At 51.5% G+C, this 20,846-nt stretch overlaps 1 protein-coding gene across 2 annotated transcripts in view; it reads right to left on the bottom strand.

The window, feature by feature from the left end:
- The window catches only part of DNAJC11 (DnaJ heat shock protein family (Hsp40) member C11), a 66,593-nt gene that overhangs the window by 2,876 nt on the left and 42,871 nt on the right, over nt 1-20,846 (bottom strand). For both annotated transcript variants that reach the window (XR_002344878.1, XM_021095266.1), the window contains exons 5-11: nt 11,279-11,407; nt 10,232-10,354; nt 8,797-8,870; nt 5,335-5,524; nt 4,819-4,904; nt 4,433-4,549; nt 1,157-1,312 (exon numbers count right to left, since the gene is read on the bottom strand). Coding sequence is in view for 1 of the 2 variants with exons in the window: in XM_021095266.1 (XP_020950925.1) it covers nt 1,157-1,312; nt 4,433-4,549; nt 4,819-4,904; nt 5,335-5,524; nt 8,797-8,870; nt 10,232-10,354; nt 11,279-11,407 (875 nt within the window). In the remaining variant the exon portion in view is untranslated. The remainder of the gene's footprint in view (nt 1-1,156; nt 1,313-4,432; nt 4,550-4,818; nt 4,905-5,334; nt 5,525-8,796; nt 8,871-10,231; nt 10,355-11,278; nt 11,408-20,846) is intronic.

Consider the following 20,846-nt stretch of genomic DNA (forward strand, 5'->3'; position numbering starts at 1 on the left):
CCCGTCACAGGCCCGGGCAGCTTTCCTGCTGTCCCCAGACGGCGCTTTTCCACCGCCTCGGCAGGAAAGCCACTGCCATGGGAAGTCTCGGGAAAAGGGAGGTTGGGCAGGTGATGGTCCCGGGAGGTGCCGTGACCTGGGGAGACTGCAGACGCCTTGGGCAGGGACAGCGCACAGCACCCTGGAGATGGAGACGCACTTTGCTTACAGTGGAGCCCGGGGACCTGGGACAGCAGGCCCTGTCCCGTCAGACCTGACCCAGCACGTTCTCTGCTCCAAGCCCTGAGCCTCCTGGGAAATCTGAGCCCCAGTGAGTCAAAGGCTGGAGGGGCCAGGCGGAGATTCAGTCCTCTCTCCCAGACTCTAAGCTCAGTGGTTTCCTAATGAGACCATTATGAAGTCACGGACCTAAACCACCTCTCAGATTTGATGTTAGGCTGGGTCATCTCTAAGAAGCTGCAAAAGAAAATCGTCCCTCCACGTGCCTTCTGAGATCTTGTTAAGGCGTGTGCCTTGTATGTAGGAGCTCAGAACCAATCCTCTTGAATTCAAAAAAGAAATGGGGAGAGCGGGAAAGAGGAAAACTGTTGATTGGTCATGGTTTACAGGCCTGACGATTCTGTAAACGAACTCTAATTCTTCCTGCAAGGAGGCAATGTGGGTTGACAGTAGTACTGTGACACTAGCTAATATATACTGAGGGCTTACTATGGACTGGTCACCATGGTAAGCACTTTATATGTATTAATTATTTTGGAAATTCCTGGGCCAGGGGCTGAATCTGAGCCGTAGCTATGGCAGCAATGCCGGATCCTAAACCCACTGCACCAGGCCAGGGATGGAACCCATGCCCTTGCAGTGACCCAAGCAGGTGTACTTGGAATCCTAACCCACTGAGCCACTGTGGGAACTCCTAATTTAATCTTCCTAATAACCCTTGCAGGTAGGTTCTATTATCTCCATTTTTTTTTTTTTTTTCCCTGCCGTGCCTACAGCATGCAGAAGTTCCCAGGCCAGGGCCTGACCCCGAGCCACAGCAGCGAAAACACAGGACCCTGAACCTGATGAACCACCAGGGAAACCCTCATCTCCATTTTAGACAGCAAGCCAAGGCTCAAGGCTGTTCCGCAGTGTCCCCGTGACACGGAGCACTCACTTCTCCTTCTGGGCCCTGAGGTAGGGTTTGATGACCAGGCGGTGCATTGCGAAGTAGAGCACGAGCGGCCCCACGGTGGCATAGAACACGGCGCTGGGGAGCAGCTGGTCCGTCAGGTGAATCGGGAAGAAGTAGGTCTGACTGGCCCTGTTTAACCTGCAGATCAGAGAGAAACACCCCAATGGGTCAGGGGTGCAGCAAGGGATGGGTCTCGGTCAGGAGGAGACCCTCTCCATACGGGATGCCAGCTGCCCTGTGTGTTTCCCCGTCCACCCCCCTCGGCGGTTCCCTGTCCCAAAGCTTAGCCGAGGGATCTGATATAAGTGACAGAAGAGAGGTCTCACTACCTGCTGACCGCAAACAACAGACCAGTGTAAACACAGCCCTCTTCCAGGTGTTCTGGACAGAGTCAGCTCTCAGCCCTGATTCGTCTGTGTAAACGAAGCGTGTGAAGATTCCCAAAATCAGCAAATCAAGGAGGTTCTGGGCCAGGGATCAAACCTGAGCCAAACTACTGAGAATGCTGGATCCTTAACCTGCTGTGCCACCAGGGAACTCCTGCAATTATTATTTTTTTTCTTTTTCTTTTAGGGCCACACCTGCAGCACATGGAAGTTCCTGGGCCAGGGGTTGAATCGGAACTATAGCTGTCAGCCTATGCCGCGGCTACACTGGATTTGAGCCACATCTTTGACCTACACCACAGCTTGCAGTAATGCTAGATCCTTAACCCACTGAGCAAGGCCTGGGGTTGAACCTGCATCCTCATGAAAACTATGTCGGGTTCTTAACATACTGACCCACAACGGGAACTCCATGCAATATATCTCTGAAAGTGAAATTAGAAAATTATTTGAGCTCACTGCTATGGAACAGGTTTGATCCCTGGCCTGGAAACTTCTGCATGCTGTGGGCATAGACAAAAAAAAAAAAAAAGAAAAAAAAAAAGAAAAAAGAAAAAAGAAAAAAAATTGAAGTGAACGATAATGACAGTGTATCCAAATTGTGGTATGGAGTAAATCAGTGTTTAAAGGGGCGTCTCTAGCCTTTAAGGTTTATATTAGAGAAGACGGGAAGGTCTCAAATCAATAACCTAAGGTTGGGCCCTACTAGTTTCCATGAGGATGTGCGTTCGATCCCTGGCCTTGCTCAGTGGGTTGGGGATCCAGTGTCACTGTGGCTGTGGTACAGGCTTGTAGCTACAGCTCTGATTGGACCCCTAGCCTGGGAACTTCCACATGCTGTTGGTGTGGCCCTAGAAAGACAAAAAAAAAAAAAAAAAAAAAAAAAAGAATCAATAAAACAGAAAACAGGTAAACACTATAGGAAATGATGAAGAGTGGAAAGCCTTCGCCAGACTAAGAAAGGTAGAAAGAACACAAATTAGCAACATTAGGAGTGGAGAGAGCATCTGAAGATACGGACGTTAAACGGACAAGGGGATGTTAAGAGCAAGTTCAGGCTTTTTTCTGGCTGGGCCTGTGGCTTGAAGAAGTTCCTGGGCCAGGGATTGAACCTCCGCCAAAGCAGTGACCTGGGCTGCTGCAGTGATAATGCTGGATCCTGAACCTGCTGAGCCACCAGAGAAATCCTACAGCAACTAAATGCTGACAAATCTGACACTTAAATGAAAAAGACAAATTCCTTGAAAAATACAAATTAACAAAGCTGACACAAGGTGAAACAGAGAGCGGGTATCCTCGAGTTCTCATCACAAGGAAAAAAAATTCCTTTTATTGGCGTAACACCTGCTCAGGAGCAGTGTTTACACCAGAGGCGCAACCTCTGAGGGCCGGGGTAAGGATGCAGGAAGCCTGACAGCCTGACAGCTCTGTGCTGGTCCCCAGATCTCATGTGAGAGAAGAGGTGCTTGATGCCAGCTCTGGTCTTGGTCACCCACCCTGGCTCAGCTTCCTCTCACTCGTTCACCAAGTCCCTCTTAACGGCCGGGCTGCACTCGTAGTGACAGGAGTACAGAAGGGAGCTGACTGCATTAAAGAGCTTCTGATGAGGGCAGGGGGACATGGATGGCCTGTCAGCTGGCGGGGGTGCTGGGGGACAGGGAGAGGGACACCTGGGGAATGTGAGGGCCACTCTCTTTTTACGGGGCGATGAGAGATGGCTTTAGGAATTAGGGGATGTGTGGGCAGCGCCTGGGGGGAACTGGAGTTGGCAGTGTGGTCACCTGGGGACTGAGAGCCGGCAGGTGCCGAGTCCGAAGCAGGAGCAGCCTGGCTGGAGCGGAGGGAGGAGGGCACAGAGGACAGCGAAGGGCTGAAGCAGGGAGGTCCCGAGGACTCTGGCTTTTGCCTGAATTGAGGGGCACCAAGGGCTGTAAGCAGAGGCTGCCATGCACCGACTCCGATTGTATCAGCCTGACTGTGGAGGGCAGTGTCCCAAGGGTGAAGGACATCAGCCAAAAGGACACCAGAGCTCAGACACGAGTTGGTGGCCGCAGAGCTTCTGAGAAATGGCCGGATTCACGATATGCTTTCAGAGGAGCAGAGATAGCCGAGACACATTAAATTCAGAGGGTGGCGAAGGGCGATGCAGGCTAACGCCAGGGTTTTTGTCAGAACCAGTGGGGGACGGAGCTCCAGGCAGAGCAGGTTTTGTGGGATGTGTGGCCGCGGGTGGGGGAGGACGGGGCTGAGATATGACACCTGAGATGCTGTGAGATCTGAGAGGACGGGAAAAGGAAGATGGGTAACGTGAGCTGGAAACCTGCGCGGAGGGCCAGGCCGGAGCTGGACACGTGAGCGTCATCAGAGCCGGACAGGATTTAAAGCCGGGAGGCTGGGTCGAGCCACCGGGGGTGTGTCTCAGCAGACAAGGACCGGGCCCTACATGTGGCCTCCACCTAGAAGCACCCAGCCAGCGAAGCCAGAGGCAAGCCGGCCGGCCACTGCAGTGGGGGACAGAGGGAAGGGTCTGGAAGGGGAAGCAGCGCTGCCTGCACTGATGCCCATGCTGCTGCACCTGTGACCCTGTGAACTGCTGCAACCGGTGCTGAGCCGTGTGCGAAGCTGGCACCAGGGCTGTTTGTCTGGGGCCATCGGGGAGGCAGAGAGAAGGAAGGGCCAGGCCAGTGGGGCTCATGCAAGTCCTTGGAGCACAGACTCAGACAGCACTGACTGAATGTCCGGCAGCTGGACCCTGGCCCACGACAGAGCGACTGTGTCCTTACGGACAGAATTACCAAGCAGAGTCTCTTCCTTAACGCAGGGGGAGCCCAGGAAGCCTATGAGGGGCCAGAAAGAGCTGAATTCAACATACTTGACTTTGAGAGAGACGCCCTGGGGGACTCCAACGCTGACCACTGCCCCTAAGACACTGTGCCTGGAGATCTTCCTCTCCGCTCCGTACTCCACCACCGTCCCGAAGAAGCCTGCCCTGCAGGAGCAGGCTGCAGTGAGCGAGCAGGGCCCCTCAGCTCCCCACCCCTCCCGGTCACCAGCAGCAAACTGTCACGGACAGAGCCCCTCCCCGCCCCCAAGATTCACGACCAACGCCCTCGGTCAAGGAAGAGAACCGTCCAGACAGCAGTGGTGCAGCTCTGCCACCAGCCCCCGTTCAAGGACAGGGCTGACAGGTCAGGGCCACGTGACCGACATGAGCAAGAACACGAGCAGGAGCCCCCCATCACCCGGGCCGGGACTCACTTGAGGGAGCCTTTGACTCGGGTCTGGTCGTCATCCTGGAACTTGTGCTGATAACTGATCAGTGCGAAGGAGTGAGGGATTCCGAGCTGGGGAGGCAGTGCAGGAGGGCAGCGGGGCTGAGGCGAGCGGGCCGCGCTGCACAGCCTCCCCGAGTGTGTGAAAACCCGGGAGCTTCCCCACAAACACCCAGGAAAAACAAACCCCTGCACACCGAGCCTGCGTCCTTTCAGGCAGCAGCTGCTGGCTGAGGTGCCCCCCGACCCCACCCGGCCCCTGCCCGCAGGACGGCCGTGGGCTCCCTGACCGACCAGGGCCTCTCCCACAAGAAATGGGGGAAAGCCCTTTGCTTTAGGACAGAAGGGACCCAGCTCCCCTGGGGGCCTGAGAACAACAGTATTTCAACGCCTGAGGGCGGGGGAGCAGAACCTGCCCCGAGGTCCCACGGGTGCTGGGACTTGGGGTGAGCGGGGGGAGGGCTGTCAAGGGCTCCCAGGGGTGGGGAGGGGCCATCCTCACTTGCAGCGCCACGGTGAAGTGGCTGGTTTTGGTGTCCCGTACGATGCTGGTGTTCATGGCTGACTGGATGCCCCAGCGCCACTGCAGGTAGCCCACGGTGTTCTTGTCCAGGTTCCGAGCCAGGACGGTGGTGAGGCCGGGCCGGATGCCGCGCGACGAGAACTGCAGAGCACAGTTCGTCGTCACGAAGCTGGGGGACACAGAGAGAAATGGTCCTGGCTGACACCTGCTCTCGGCTGGGCTCGGCCCCTTCCTCTCCGCCACCCCCCATGCCTCCCTGGGCTGGCTCTCCAAAAGGCAGGCGGGGGCCCGAGCCCCCTCCATGGGGCCGTGTCCAGGTAATCCTGCCTCTGAGCTGCACTCCCCACCCCGTCCCACTCCAACTTCAGCTACAACCAGAGGCACCTGCTGTCTGTGCTCCTAAACCAGCAGGTCCAACCCTGCTGGAAGTCGGAACCACCTGCGAGGTTCCCAAGCCGGGTCGCCCTCTGCAAACACCTGGCTCATCCGAAGGTACCAAGTGCTGGCTCCGCTCCAGCCATTCTGACCTCCAGGCGGGAGGCAGAAGTGTGGAGTCAGAGTCTGACGTGGTCAAAGCTGCCCAGGTGAGGCTCACGTGCAGCCATGACTGAGAACTCCTAACCCAGGGCCCAGCCCAGCCCAACGAAGGCATGCTTCTGGGTGGAGGCCAGGCATCAGCACAGGCTGCACAGGACTGACGGAAGCCACGCCAAAGCCAGAGTGAACCAGTTCCCAGAAAGGCCTCTGAAGTTTGCTTCCAAGGGAGTCAGCCCCCTCTTCTGGTAAAGAAAGGGTATTTCATGTCCATGACAAAGGAATCTCGGTGCTTCACTCAGGAGTTAAAAGCAAACGGCTGGCCTGCAGTGACCAGGTCATTCTCCTTCCTAAGCTCTGGAGGCCCCGCTTTTGCCACTGAAATAACAGTACATGGGGTACCTCTGATGACAGTGGCCCCGGTACTCACATACCTCCCCCGGGCCAGACCAATCAGGACTCAACTCCGTGCTCTCTGCAGCCCCCACTTCCCTGCGGACCACATTCCTCTGCTGAGCCCCCCAGGGTCAGAGGGCAAACAGGGAGAGGAGATAAAAGTCACCCTGAGATGCTGCCCAGTGACATGTGAAAGAATCAAAATGCAGAGAATGAGACCGCTGTTTATTCAAAGTTATGTGATGTAGTATTTTTATGGAACGGGCCCGAGAGAGAGGGGCTCTGGGGAGATCAGCAAGATGGGCAGAGCCAGGGGAGAGGGGGGCTTCACACGGGCAGCCTGCCTGCGGGTTTCACACCTGCACCCCCCGCCCTTTTTTTTGCTTTATAGGGCCACACCAGCAGCATATGGAAGTCCCCAGGCTAGGGGTCCAATTGGAGCTGCAGCTGCCAGCCTACACCACAGCCACAGCAACACAGGATCCAAGTCGTGTCTGTGACCTACTCCACAGCTCACAGCAATGAGGCCAGGGATCGAACCCACGTCCTCATGGATACTAGTTGGGTTCAGTATCACTGAGCCATGATGGGAACTCTTCACCAGCTAACCTTCTGATCACTAGTTTGGATTGGTAACTGGGAACAGGGCCCCCTGGACAAGCAGACACTGTACATTAATAAGCTGGCATCCTTTTAATAAATCTGTACTCTCAAGTCTGATAAACTGGGTGCTTTGATGAAATGCAATTTCCAGACCTGCAAAAGCTGCTGACTGGCCACACCTATAGACCAGGTGGCCACTTGATGGACAGACACTTTGAGGCGCCACCACATGAAACTGTCCACGGGTTTTCCTCAATTGAGTGTCTTCTAAACATGTCTGATGTTCAGGATGACTGGAGCTGTCTGCTAAAACCACAGACGTGTTTTGTTTTTTTTTTTTTTGTCTTTTTGCCTTTTCTAAGGCTGCTCCCATGGCATATGGAGATTCCCGGGCTAGGGGTCAAATCAGAGCTGTAGCCACTGGCCTACACCAGAGCCACAGCAACACAGGATCCGAGCTGCATCTGCCACCTACAACACAGCTCACAGCAACGCCGAATCCTTAACCCACTGAGCGAGGCCAGGGATCAAACTTGCAACCTCATGGTTCCTAGTCGGATTCGTTAACCACTGCGCCACAGCGGGAACTCCCCTCCTCTCTTTTAAACTACAGATTCCTCTAGGCCCCTCTCTCAGAGGACCTGAGAGAGGGCTGGTGTCAGGCAGGAGTCCATGCTTTCAGTCGGAAGCATGGAAGGTGACAACTGTAAGCAGACAAGGTAAAGAGAACGCTGACATGTTCCGGTTCAAAGCCTAAATCCTTGTCCTTTCCCAGACCACTGAGTCCAAGAGCAGAGGCCGAGGAGCCGTGTTCTAACTGCGCACGGGTGACCCTAGTGCTAGGGTGTCTCTTCTGCCTACTTCCGGGCCTCTGCTCGGCTGTGCTCCCTCCATGGGCTCCCAGAAGCCATGCCCTCTTTCTCTCCACACTTCTTACCTGTCTGTGGGACCGCCCTGCAAACCCGCTTTGACTCCAGGGCTGGAGGGCAGGCTGGGCCTCCCGGCAGAACCTGTCCGGCACACAGGCGCCCATCCAACCCGAAGTGACAGGCCCTCCTTTTCAAGCATCTGCTCCATTCCAGGACTCCTGCAGCTGTGTTCTATCCCCCAGGGGGAAGAGTTTTGACCTTCTACCCAATTCTTTTTTACATGAGCTCACACAGGTACCCCGAGTGGAAAGTAAGGACACTTCTGTGGTTCTAGAAGGGACAGTCCTAGGAGAGTGACGTCACTGCAAGAGCAGAGAAGAAGGCGAGCAGAGGCTGGTGGGGTTTAAAGCTCTGGCCTAACAGATCCATTTGATAACCAGACATGCTGCCTCCCTTCCTAAAGAAGCCCCCTTTCCCAACTTAAAACACATTCTCTGGGACAAAGAAATGACCCACAAGTCCACACACATTCCAGACCCTGAGCAACTGCCCTACGAAGGTGTGTTCCTCCAGTGCGTCACGGGCCTTTCGGCCCTTGGGGACCGAGCAGGGAAGGGGACTCACCCCAGGGACGAGGAAACTGAGGTCACGGCCAGGAGGCTGGCCCTGGGCTGAGACAAGCAGCAGGGTCCACCCCACCCCCAATCCAGAGCTTTTTCTTTTTTTGTCTTTTTGGTCTTGTTTTTGCCTCCAGTGTGGAGAGGCTTGATGCAGGATCTCAGTTCCCAAGACCAGCGACTGAGCCTGGGCCGTGAAGGCACCGAATCCTAACCACGGGACCACCAGGGAATGCCCCCTCAACCTGGTGCTCTTGCAACAAGCACGCCGCCTAGGCTCTGCGCTGGCACTGCTGGGTCTGCCCCGAGGGACCTTGCAGGACACACACAGTAAGTCCAGATGACCCTGACAAAAAGAACACAGGGTCTGGTCTCCTAAATCCACAAAGACCAGCAAAGAGCCTGGATCTCTTGATATTTACCATCTTGGTGTGAGATTACGGAACAGCTTCAGGCCAAATAAAGGTCCCTGCAGATCCCCAGCTCCGAATTCTAACTGTTCAAAAAAGAAAAAAGTATTAATGGTGTTTTATCTCACGGCAGCAGCCCAGGTCTCAGGGAAGCGTCTCTGGTGAGAATCCCTTTACCCCTTTACCGAGTTCAAAGCCATCCGCCCTTGCCAGAGCTCTCCAGGGAGGGGCGGGGAGATTCTTTCTTTTTTTTTTCTTTGTCCTTTTTAGGGCCCCACCCATGGAATATGGAGATTCCCAGGCTAGGGGTCTAATCGGAGCTGTAGCCACTGGCCTACACCACAGCCACAGCAACGCCAGATCCGAGCCTCGTCTGCGACCTACACCACAGCTCACGGCAACGCCAGATCCTTAACCCACTGAGCGAGGCCAGGGATCGAACCCATGACCTCATGGTTCCTAGCGGGATTTGTTAACCATTGAGCCATGACGGGAACTCCAGGATGGGGAGGTTCTTAATACCTCATCTTAACCCTTGCCAGACAGACCCCGAAGAGGCAGTTTTCAGCGGCGTTCCGAGAGGAGACCTTCCACAGGCACTGCTCGCCCACGGTCTCCCTCCCTGTGTGCCACCTGCAGGGCACCTGCTGCAGTCAGGTGCCCCATCCCATGGTGCTGGCTTCTGTGCATTGTCACCTGCTCTGCTTCCCTGTCTGCAGGTCTCACAGGTGACTGGAGATGGCTCTCATGGATCTGACCTTAAACCCACCAGCAGTTCCACACGTGTAAGTACAGCCTTGAAGTCCAGCTGGTTCTGGCTGCCTCATTCCTAGTCTGGGTGACTTTCAAGGCAACTCCTCAATGTTAATTTAATGCAGCTCAATTTATTTGGCAGAACTGGCTGCTAATGACCACCAATCAGGGATCAGAGTCCTGACACCAAACACTTGCCTTCTGAATTGTGCAAGAGAAGGGGACAGCCTGCAGGTGTTTTGTTTTGTCCCCCCCGCCCCCGCCTTTTCGGCTGCACCCTCGGCATATGGAGGTCCCCAGGCCAGGGACTGAATCCGAGCTGCAGCTGCAACCTATGCCACAGCTGCAGCAATGCTGAATCCTTAACCTGCTGCACCACAGCAGGAACTCCCCAACCTGCAGTGTTTTGTTTCAGGGAGCAAAGAGCTGAGTTTCTAGAGGTTGGATTTCCTAAGTTGGCATCTCAGAGGAAATCTCGTTTTTCTATCCTAACTCTCAGCTGTCAGATGGAGAGGATTCCTTCTCAGATGTGAGACGTGGCTTTCTCTTTGGGACAGTCAACTCATTCAAGTGTGACAGCTGGCACCCTGTCACACAATGGTGTGAACAACCAAGGTCATTTTGAGGGTTAGTTTTGAGCGGGTAAAATAAATAAGGCCGTACAACAACACGATGCCGCCTGTCGCACTCTTACCTCACCCCATCCCTTTGCAGAAGTGACTCGTCTGAGCGCGAAGTTAATGGACCCCCCTCCGTTTCCATTCTGGGTTGAGAGGCTTCCAGAGAGGATGGCTGTGTCTGAAGCGGTCAAGGGTGCCTAGGAAATGAAATCTGCTGGTAATAAATTAATCACAGCAACAGAAAGTGCCTCAGCTGGCAGCCTGACAAGCACACCGTTAAATGCAAGGCCACACGTGCAGGTGAGACCAGAGCCCAGGGGTGCAGCTTACAGAGCTGCCTGCCTGCCTCCCTCCTCTCGCACTTTGCTGTCTGAACTGCTCCTGGCACCAAGATCATGTTTTGCAAAAGTGTCAACGGGCAAATTAAAACACCCGGGGGAGACGCAGATGTCGACACTGGTTCTGTGTGTACCAGTGGCATCCGAATGCACGGGGACTTTATCTTGTACCATCCCACGTGCGACGTCTGGGACTCCCTGGTCCTTCCCGTGGTGACAGGGACAGACTCTGGAAGCCCCAAGGGGAGGGCGAGTTTCCCCGAATCAGGACTGGACGTTCTAGGCTGATGTACTGGAGGATAAGTAAGTGCATCCGGGAGGCAGAGACCTACCCTGTCAGCAAAATGGCCTGATGCGGCCACATCCACACAGTGGCTGGAAAGATGACATTTTCATGACCCCAGGGCTCAGCTGAGTATGTTGTTTTCAGCACACGGTGGAGTGTGCCTTTCAACTAAGACAGGTTCCTGGAATTTCCCACAGAGGTCAGCTTTCTCTCTTAAAATCATCATGACCTTGGCTCCCACTTTGGACAATTAGTGTTTCCCGACAGGAGAGCCCTGAGACTTTGGAAGCTAAGTGCCCGCCACTGCCAACCACCCCTGCCCCTGCAGGCACTTGCGCTGCTAGCATGTCGGCAGAGCAGCGTAAACAAGGTTGTGACCGGAGAGCTTCTTTTTTAAGGGGCTGACAGCATCCTTCATAAATAAAGAGGAGGACACCTGAGCAGACCCTCTCCTCCGGCTGGGGGCGCTGCCCTCCTTAACCCACGGGGCGCCCTACCTCAATGGACTGTGATATGTGCATCTTGTTAATTTCAATCTGTGGAAAGCCACTTCCCGACACATCTTCGTACTCCTCCTCGTAGCGATCAAAAAGGTCGGTGGCATCGATGCCGACGCTGATGGTCCCCTGGGCAGAGAAACGGGCAGTCAGCACCAGGCTTGCTATTTGTGGACCGAAAGCCACTGCGCCGCTTCCAAAGCTGCGTGGTTCACCGGGCGAGCACAGGACTCCGAGGAGCGTGAGGGTCAGGGGTCAAGCCAAACCGTGGTGAAGAACCAGTGACTTCCTGAGTCAGAAAACCAGGCACGTCGCAGATGAATGACTTGCCAAAGACAAGTGTTGGGGGAAAAGAAAGATGAACCTGCTTCATGGTTCCAAACTGCTGATTTCCACATGTTACCCATGAATGCAGAAAACAGCTACACAGATTAAATACTTCTAATACTCGATTCTAAATTCGACTTACGTCCCAAAACTACCTCAAAAATACCTTCAAAGACAAAGAAGTGCAAAAAAAAAAAAAAAAAAAAAAAAGAACAAATGGGAGATTTGAAAATTGTTCCAACTTCTAAAATTTGAAACTTAAGTTATGAGAAACAGACCCTCGTATTCTCTCAAGAAAAACTAAGCTAAAATTTTGCTGATAAAAATGCTTCTGGAGTTCCTGTTGTGGTGCAGTGGTTAACGAATCTGACTAGGAACCATGAGGTTGTGGGTTCGATCCCTGGCCTCGCTCAGTGGGCTAAGGATCCGGTGTTGCCGTGAGCTGTGGTGTAGGTCACAGACAAGGCTCGGATCCTGGGTTGCTGTGGCTGTGGTGTAGGCCAGTGGCTACAGCTCCGATTAGACCCCTAGCCTGGGAACCTCCATATGCCGCGGGAGTGGCCCTAGAAAATGCAAAAAGACAAAAAAACAAAAACTCCTTACTCAGAAAATCAATGTTAATTGTTTTCTTTGACTGTCTTTTATCTTCAAAGAAGCAGCTAGATCTTAATCCAACACAACACACATATTTTTTTTTTAGGGCCGCACCTGTGGCATATGGAGGTTCCCAGGCTAGGGGTCTAATCGGAGCTACAGCCAGCCGCTGGCCTACAACACAGCCACAGCAATGCCAGATCTGAGCCACGTCTGCGACCTATACCACAGCTCACGGCAAGGCCGGATCCTTAATCCACTGGGCAAGGCCAGGGGTAGAACCCGCCACCTCGTGGTTCCTAGTTGGGTTTGTTTCCGCTGCACCACGATGGGAACTCTGCCCCCACATTTTTATTAAACTTCCTGCAGCCCATTAAATACAATTTATGGAGGTTTACTTTCCATATAACAACATAAACCGCTCCTGTTTGAAGGGTACAATTTTTTTTTTGGTCTTTTCTAGGGCCGTTCCCAGGGCATATGGAAGTTCCCAGGCTGGGGGTCCAATTGCAGCTGTAGCCACCAGCCTATGCCAGAACCACAGCAACTCAGGATCCGAGCTGCGTCTGCGACCTACACCACAGCTCATGGCAACACAGGATCCTTAACCCGCTAAGCGAGGCCAAGGATCGAACACGCAACCTCATGGTTCCTAGTTGGATTCGTTAACCACTGAGCCATGATGGGAACTCCAAATGTACAATTTGATGAGTTTTGACAGGTCTGTACACTTGTGAAGCCACCACTGAAATCACAACAAGGAATGTTCCTGTCACCCCAAAAGTAGCCAGGGACAAAGAGTTTTTCTCCCCATGAAGGGGACGAGTGCAGGAAATAAAGAGTGAGCCTGAGGGTACTGCGTGGAGGAGTTAGGAGGCCGCTGGAGCTGGAGCCGGGGAGCAGGGGAAAAGGCCAAGGGGGGACGGAGGCGTGCTGGGCATGTGGGGGCCTGTGGAACGCCACGGGTGGGGTTTATCCGAGGTGATACCAGATTAACCTCGAGGTTCTGGGTGGTTATTCTTTTTTTTTTTTTTTCTTTTTTGGGCCAGGATCAGACCCAAGCTGGAGTTGCCACCTAGATCCTTTAATCCACTGTGCGAGGCCAGGGAGAGACCCCGCGCCCTGGCCAATCCCACTGTGCCACAGCAGGAACGCCAGGGGACGGTCAATTTTAAACAAAGTGATATCGCCAACAGCAGTGTTTTCATCACCGACAGTCCTACCATCGTCCGAGCTGCGGAAGCTGAGAGCCAGGGCGGACCTCGTCCAGGGGTGTGGCGTGCACCCTGACTTTCGGAGGGGACAAGGCTAACCTGTCAGCCTGCTCCTGTCTTGGTCCAGGTGGACAATGAGCGGCACCTCCCGTTCAAGGACCGAAGGCAGGTGCTCGCAGAGCCGGTGGCCAGACACAGCTCACACCTTCTGGTCTCAGCTGCTGATGGGATAAGTGTTCGCTGCTGCTGCCACCCGGGGCACCAGGCAGGTGGCCAGTGCCTTGGCCTGTGGTGTGGGTGAAGCCATCACCGGGTCAGCCCCGCACAGGGGCAACTCTAGTATATGTGAACGCAGGGGAAAGGCGGAAGGCACCCGAGCCCGGTCTTAGCACAGCTGCCACCGTGTCCCCCCAGCTCCTCCCAAATGGTTCAGTCAGGAGCCCACACACTTGCTGCGAGGAGCCACAGGACACACTTCAGGAGCCGTGGGCCACACTGTCTGCTGCATCTCCACCCTGCTGTGGGGAAAGCAGCCAGACTACCCAGTACAGCATTGGGCCTAACTGTGTTCCAGTAAAACTTTTATTATCCTGGAAATGGGAATTTCTTATAATGTTCACATCTCAGAAGAGTATTGTTTTGTTTTTTTCCCCCGACTATTTAAACATGTAAAAATCACTCAGTTCACAGGTCACAGAAAAAGCAGCCGTGAGCTGCCTCTGGCCATTCCCGATGTCAATCTGCACGGTGTTTCCTTTCTTCTGGGGGCGGGGCTAATGCTCTATGTATGTATTTATTTATCTAGGCTGCATCTGAAGCACATGGGAGTCCCTGGACCAGGCATCAGACCTGTGCTGGTGCAGAGACATCTCCAGATCCTTCACCTAGAGCTCCACAGCGGGAACTCCCTTTTCTGATACACTCTTCCAGCAGGACTGAGATTAAACATCATTATGCTCAATGGAAAAAAAAAAAACAAAAAACCAGTATTAAATTTCCATTTTCTCAGAGAGTTGATGAATTTGTACCTTGTGCAAAACGTTTGTCAACGAGACCATCCACAGTGCTCTTTCTAACCACATAAAAAAATCAGGTCTCAGACGTGCTACAGAAGCATGAGCATCTTCTTCATAGGGAGTCTTTCTTTAAAGAAGACTATGGCCAAAAGTGAGACTGTAGCAGCAGGTGTACTTAACACATGGCTGTGAAAAATGACTTTTCATTTGGCCGAAACAGGGCCTCTTTGTTAATTTCACTTATGTCTCCATTCTAAGGTGTGCAATGCACGTGTGAAAGACAGGAGTTCCCACTGTGGCCCAGCAGGATGGGGGGTGTCACTGAAGTGCCAGGACCTTTGATCCCCAGCAGGCCCTTGCCGAAGCGGCAGAGCATAGGTCACAACTGTGGCTTGGAAACTCCGTATGCCACAGGGCGGCCACAAAGGATAAAGCAATAAACTCCTCCTAAGTTGGTTCTATTAGCAAAAGAACTTCTCAACTGCTAGTGATGACAGTTTTATACCATTGTCAACCAGATGCTTCAAATGAAAAATCACTGACATCAAAATTTCAATCAGAAAAAGATGCTCAGTGGGATGCCCCACTGTGGTGTAGGTTAAGAATCCAACTGCAGTGGCTCAGGTTGCTGTGTAGGCTCAGGTTTGATCCTGGCCCAGCGCAGTGGGTTAAAGGATCTGTTGTTGCCGCAGCTACAGTTCAGATGCAATCCCTGACCCCAGGAACCTACACATGCCACAGGTTCGGCCATAAAAAGAAAAAAGGGAAAAAAAAAAGCTAAGTGAAATAAGTCAGTGAAAGACAAAAAGAGAATACTATGCTATAAAGAGTCAACTAATATGCTAAAAACATCAAATTTACCTAGTAAATTGGCAACTTGTATGAATATAGCAGGTAGTGTACTCAAAAAAAGAGGGAGTTCCTGTCGTGACTTGGCAGTAACAAACCCGACTAGTATCCACGAGGATGAAGTTTCAATCCCTGGACTCCCTCAGTGGGTTAAGGATTCAACATTGCCATGAGGTGTGGCTTGGATCCTGCAATGCTGTGGCTGTGGTGTAGGCTGGCATCTGCAGCTCTGATTTGACCCCTAGCCTAGGAACTTCCATATGCTGCAGGTGTGGCCCTTAAAACAAAACAAAACAAAGGACAGAAAAAAAGACAGGAAGCCCAATAGCAGGTGGAGAGGCCACATGGGAGATGCCAGGCCACCCCTTGCCACTGAGGCACAAAGAGGCACATGAGTGCACCTGCACCTTCACTGTGGTCCAGGTGGCATCGGGCTGCAAGCGCCCCAGTCAACCCAGAATAAGGTTGATTATGGTTTTCTTTCCTTTCCCAAAGAAAACTTTTCTTTTTAATGTGGCCACTTCTGCAGCATATGAAGGTCCTGGGCCAGAGATCGAACCAGAGCTGTTGCAGAGTCAACACCAAGCAATTATGTTGTGAGCCACAGGGAGGTCCTCCCAAAGAGAAGTTTTTGAAAATGACAAATATCTGTGTTAACTCTATACTGACAATCGACTGACTCACAGGAGGGTAGGTTTTATTTTATTTTATTTTTGTCTTTTTAGGGCTGCACCCATGTCATATGGAGGTTCCCAGGCTAGGGGTTGAACTGGAGCTGTAGCCGCCAGCCTATGCCAGAAGCACAGCAACGCTGGATCCAAGCTGTGTCTGTGACCTACACCACAGCTCATGGCAACGCCGGATCCTTAACCTACTGACCAAGGCCAGGAATAGAACCCGCAACCTCATGGTTCCTAGTTGGATCCGTTTTCACTGTGCCATGACGGGAACTCCAAGGAGGGCAGATTTTAGAAGTTAAAAAATACTGCTCATCACTTTCCCAATTATTTTGTTGTTTCTTTTTCTTTTCTTTTTTTTTTTTTTTTTTGCTTTTTAAAGGCCTGCAGCATATGGAAGTTCCCAGGCTAGGTGTCGAAATCAGAGCTGTAGCTGCCGGCCTACAACACAGTCACAGCAATGCTGGATCCTTAATCCACTGAGCAAGGCCAGGGATGGAACCCGCATCCTCATGGATACCAGTTGGGTTCTTTAACCGCTGAGCCACAATGGGAACTCTTCTGTTTCTTTTTAAACAAGGCCCTGGAGTTCCTGTCGTGGCTCAGCGGTTAACGAACCCAAATAGCATCCATAAGGATGCGGGTTCTATATCTGGTCCTACTCAGTGGGTTAAGGATCAGGTGTTGTCGTGAGCTGTGGTGCAGGCCAATGGCCACAGCTCCCACTGGACCCCTAGCCTGGGAACTTCATATGCCGCAGGTGCGGCCCTAAAAAGACAAAAAATAAAAAATAAAAATATTAAAAAATAAACAAGGCCCTAAATAACCAGAAACTCTAATAAACTCTAATGAGATGGTGACCTTGGTGACAGCCTTTGGCGATGATCCAAGTCTATGGAAATGATCCCGAAGAGTCGAGAGAGAGAGAGAGAGAGAGAGAGAGAGAGAGAGAGACAGACAGACAGACAGACAGACAGACAAGAGAGAGAGAGAGAGACAGAGAGAGAGAGAGAGAGACAGAGAGAGACAGAGACAGAGACAGAGAGGGAGAGAGACAGGGAGGGAGGGGCAGAACCTTAGGCTCAAGTGCCAGCCACGCCTGAGGAACCGTCCCAGGGAGGGGTGACCCGTCCCTCTCAGGTCACAAGGACACGTCTTAATACTTTAGAGGGTGGTTCAGATGCCTGCCTTCTGCTCTGCTTGCATTTCCAGGAAACGACCTTTTGAAAATGGACTGGTCACAGTACCAGAATCTGACAGATTTCCTCTCTATGAGAGAAACAGGGGTTTGGCTGCAAATACAATTCATTTTCAATTTCTACATGATATGCTTTTTATACAATGAGAAGTCACAGCTTAGAGAGGAAAGAGAATCAGGTTTGAACAGGAGATCAGAGGATTGAGAAAAAGAAAAATGGGAAAAGATAAACAGAGTTCTGATCACTGGATAATTTAATGCGTTAGATTTTTTTAACAACTTCTAATTCAATATATGTGAGTTTATGTCCTTTTATTATTAATTATTACTAAATCCTATTTTTCAAATTAAAAAGAAGACTTTTACCTGCAGCAGAGTGGCTGAACGTTTTCTGTCAAGAGCCAGAGAGTACTTTAAGTTTTGTAGGCAACTGCTGTTGAAACCTACTCAACTCTGCTGTTATAGGGCAAAACAGCCATAGGTAACATGCGAATGAATAAATAAACTTTGCTGTGTAACAACAAAATTTTATGGAGTGAAATTTAAGTTTCTTATCATTTTTATGTGTCACAAAGTATTATTCTTTTGATTTCTTAAGAAACATTAAACATGTAATAAAAATGATTTCTCAGCTCACAGCTGGACAAAAGAGGCAGCAGGCCACGGTTTGCTGCCCCATGGTCTAGGGACCTAACTCTGCTATCAGACTATAAGAGGACGACAGTGACAAGCTACAGACAGTCCTTTCTCTACAATGACAATGCTACTAAAATACTGCCAGTGGGACACCCAGCAGCTACAGATTCTCAGTTGAGAACTCTGAGACTTTTTGGAGCTGAAAGATGCAATCTACACCATGGGACAGTCCGCCTCCTCCCCCAGCCCCCCAATACCAGAGACTGCACGGCGAAAACCCTCACACTGTCATTCGGTCCTTGGTCAGGTCGCGGTCAGAAGAGTGTAACACAGGTGGTCAAGAGAATCTGATTTGGTTCCTCGAGTCTGAGCTCCGCAATGAAAACCACAACCTGAGAAGCCTCAGAGGTGTAAGGAGCTAAACACAAGAGGAAGTGGCTGAGCGTCAGCACCTGCTCCCGCCCTGCTGGGTCACCATCTTCCCAGACAACCAAATACTCCACCCAGATAGATGTCAACCCTTTGTGCCTTTAACCATCAACAAAACACAAAAAAAGAGAGCCTTTAATTCTCTCTACAGACTACTGCAGTAGTTCTCAAATTCAGCTACCCATCTGAATTCCTGGCGTAGGTGCTTATAAAAAATACAAATTCCCAAGTAGGTAGCCTGATAGACTCCTAGTTATTTGCTCTGAGGCAGGGTCTGGGAATCTTCCTTCCTTTTTTTGTTGGCATATGGAAATTCTTGAGCCAGGGATCAGCCTGCACCACAGTAGCAATCCAAGCTGCTGCAGTGACAATGCCAGATCCTTAACCCACTGAGCCACACGGGAACTCTTAATTTTTAATAAGCAAACATACTGCACATAGCTGCGTTAACTTATTGGCTTTGGGAACCATAAACTAGTTGGGAGTCTTTTTAACATGTGAATATTTAATTTATTTTTTGGCTGCGCCCAAGGCCTGTGGAAGTTCAGGGGCCAGGGACTGAACCCATGCTATAGCTGTGACTTGAGCCACAGCAGGGACAACACTGGATCCTTAATCTGCTGAGCCACCAGAGAACTCTGTGAATATTTTATTTAGATTGTTGTGGCGTCACATGCTGTTGTGAGAAATGAGACCCCGAGTTCTGCTTTTTCCACAGTGATAACACCTGCAAAACTACAGCACATACCACAACTCAGGTACTGACATCGATATGGGCCAACAACCTTATTCAGAGTTCCTCCTCCTCTGAGGAACAGTGTGCTCGTGCCACAGCAGTGACAGCACCAGCTCCTTAACCCACTGAGCCGCCGGGGAACTCCCTAACAGTCTTTTCTAATGCAATTACCTCCAATAAGTAAACGTGGATGGGTTAAACCAATGGGATTAAATACACACTTGTTTATCTCGGTGTCCTCCTGAAACCCTCCTCCCACCCAAAGTAACAATAAAGGGATAACAAAGCTATAGACAGAAGAACAGGCTACCTAAAAGTGACACATAAGAGGTGTTAACCAGAAACTGGGAATAGGATGAAGAAATGATAACTGATTCGGCAGAGAAAGCTGAAACCTGAGTGTTATTTATCGGGAACTGGAGGAACCAGGTACCTGGGAGTCAGGGAGCATGGACCCCTGCCCACACCCCTGAGGATCCAAGGGACAGAGGCTTGTTCTCTGGAGAAATTAAAGGATGGCATTTACTCAACACAGCAAATGGTCCCATCCCAAATTTCCTAGTCCACTCAACTAGGAGACTGCTGGCAGACCCGAGGCTTTGTCTCAAGAGACAAATCACCTGCTAATTAGAGATAAGGCTTCAGATACTGACCTTTGGCTGGAGCGGGGTCCATTCAAATACCCCAGCGTCAAGCCCACAGCAACAAACCCTGCCAAGTGCACGCAGTGTCTACCTAGCCTCACTCCTGGCAGATGCCAAAGACGGTGCGACATCTGAGGAAAACCCCCAACATGAAAGACTGACACCATGCGGAGGCCCAAAAGCACCGGAAAGATGCAGAGGATACAAACGCCGAAGAAAATGGCAAGAAATCTGTAAGTAATGTCCTTAGGAAAATAAGAGGTATTGCATTACAAATAAAAAACAACAGTTACGAATGCTTACTATGTGCCAGGAATGCTTCTAAATATTTGACAGGTATTGTTTCATTTAATCCTTTTTTTTTTTTTTTTTTTTTTTGCTTTTTAGGGCTGCACCCGCGGCACGGCAATATGGAGGTCCCCAGGCCAGGGGTCCAATCGGAGCTACAGCTGTGGCCCTACGCCACAGCAATGCCAGATCTGAGCCTCGCCTGTGACCTATGCCACAGCTCACGGCAAGGATCCTTAACCCACTGAGCGAGGCCAGGGATCGAACCCAAAACCTCATGGTTCCTGGTCGGATTCATTTCCTATGCGCCACGATGGGAACTCCTCTGTTTAATCCTTTTATCAACAAGCAGGTACCATAATTTCCATTTCAGATGAGGAAACTAAGGAACTGAGAGGTGAAGTATCATGAGGTCACAGCTGGTAAGTGGCAGAGACAGGATCTGAACCCAGGACATCCATCTCTGGAGCTCAAATACCAAAGCCCTACCCCATGAATTAAAACACACAAAAAACAAAAAACAAACCACAACATATTTAAGAATAAGAAAGTCTAAGAAATTTAAAAAATATTACAGGCGTTCTCTTGTGGTACAGTGGGTTAAGGATCTGGTGTTATCACGGCAGTGGCTCTGGCTGCTTCTGTGGCACAGGTTCGATCCCTGACCCAGGAATTTCCACATGCCATGGGCGTGGCCAAAAATCATATAGAAAAATTTTAGGAGTTCCCGTCGTGGTGCAGTGGTTAACGAATCCTACTAGGAACCAGAGGTTGCGGGTTCGATCCCTGCCCTTGCTCAGTGGTTTAAGGATCTGGAGTTGCGTGAGCTGTGGTGTAGGTCGCAGACGCGGCTCGGATCCGAGTTGCTGTGGCTCTGGCGTAGGCTGGCAGCTACAGCTCCGATTCAACCCCTAGCCTGGGAACCTCCATATGCCGCGGGAGCGGCCCAAGAAATGGCAA

The sequence above is a fragment of the Sus scrofa genome, chromosome 6 (assembly GCF_000003025.6).
Source record: "Sus scrofa isolate TJ Tabasco breed Duroc chromosome 6, Sscrofa11.1, whole genome shotgun sequence".
NCBI classification, from domain to species: domain Eukaryota; kingdom Metazoa; phylum Chordata; class Mammalia; order Artiodactyla; family Suidae; genus Sus; species Sus scrofa.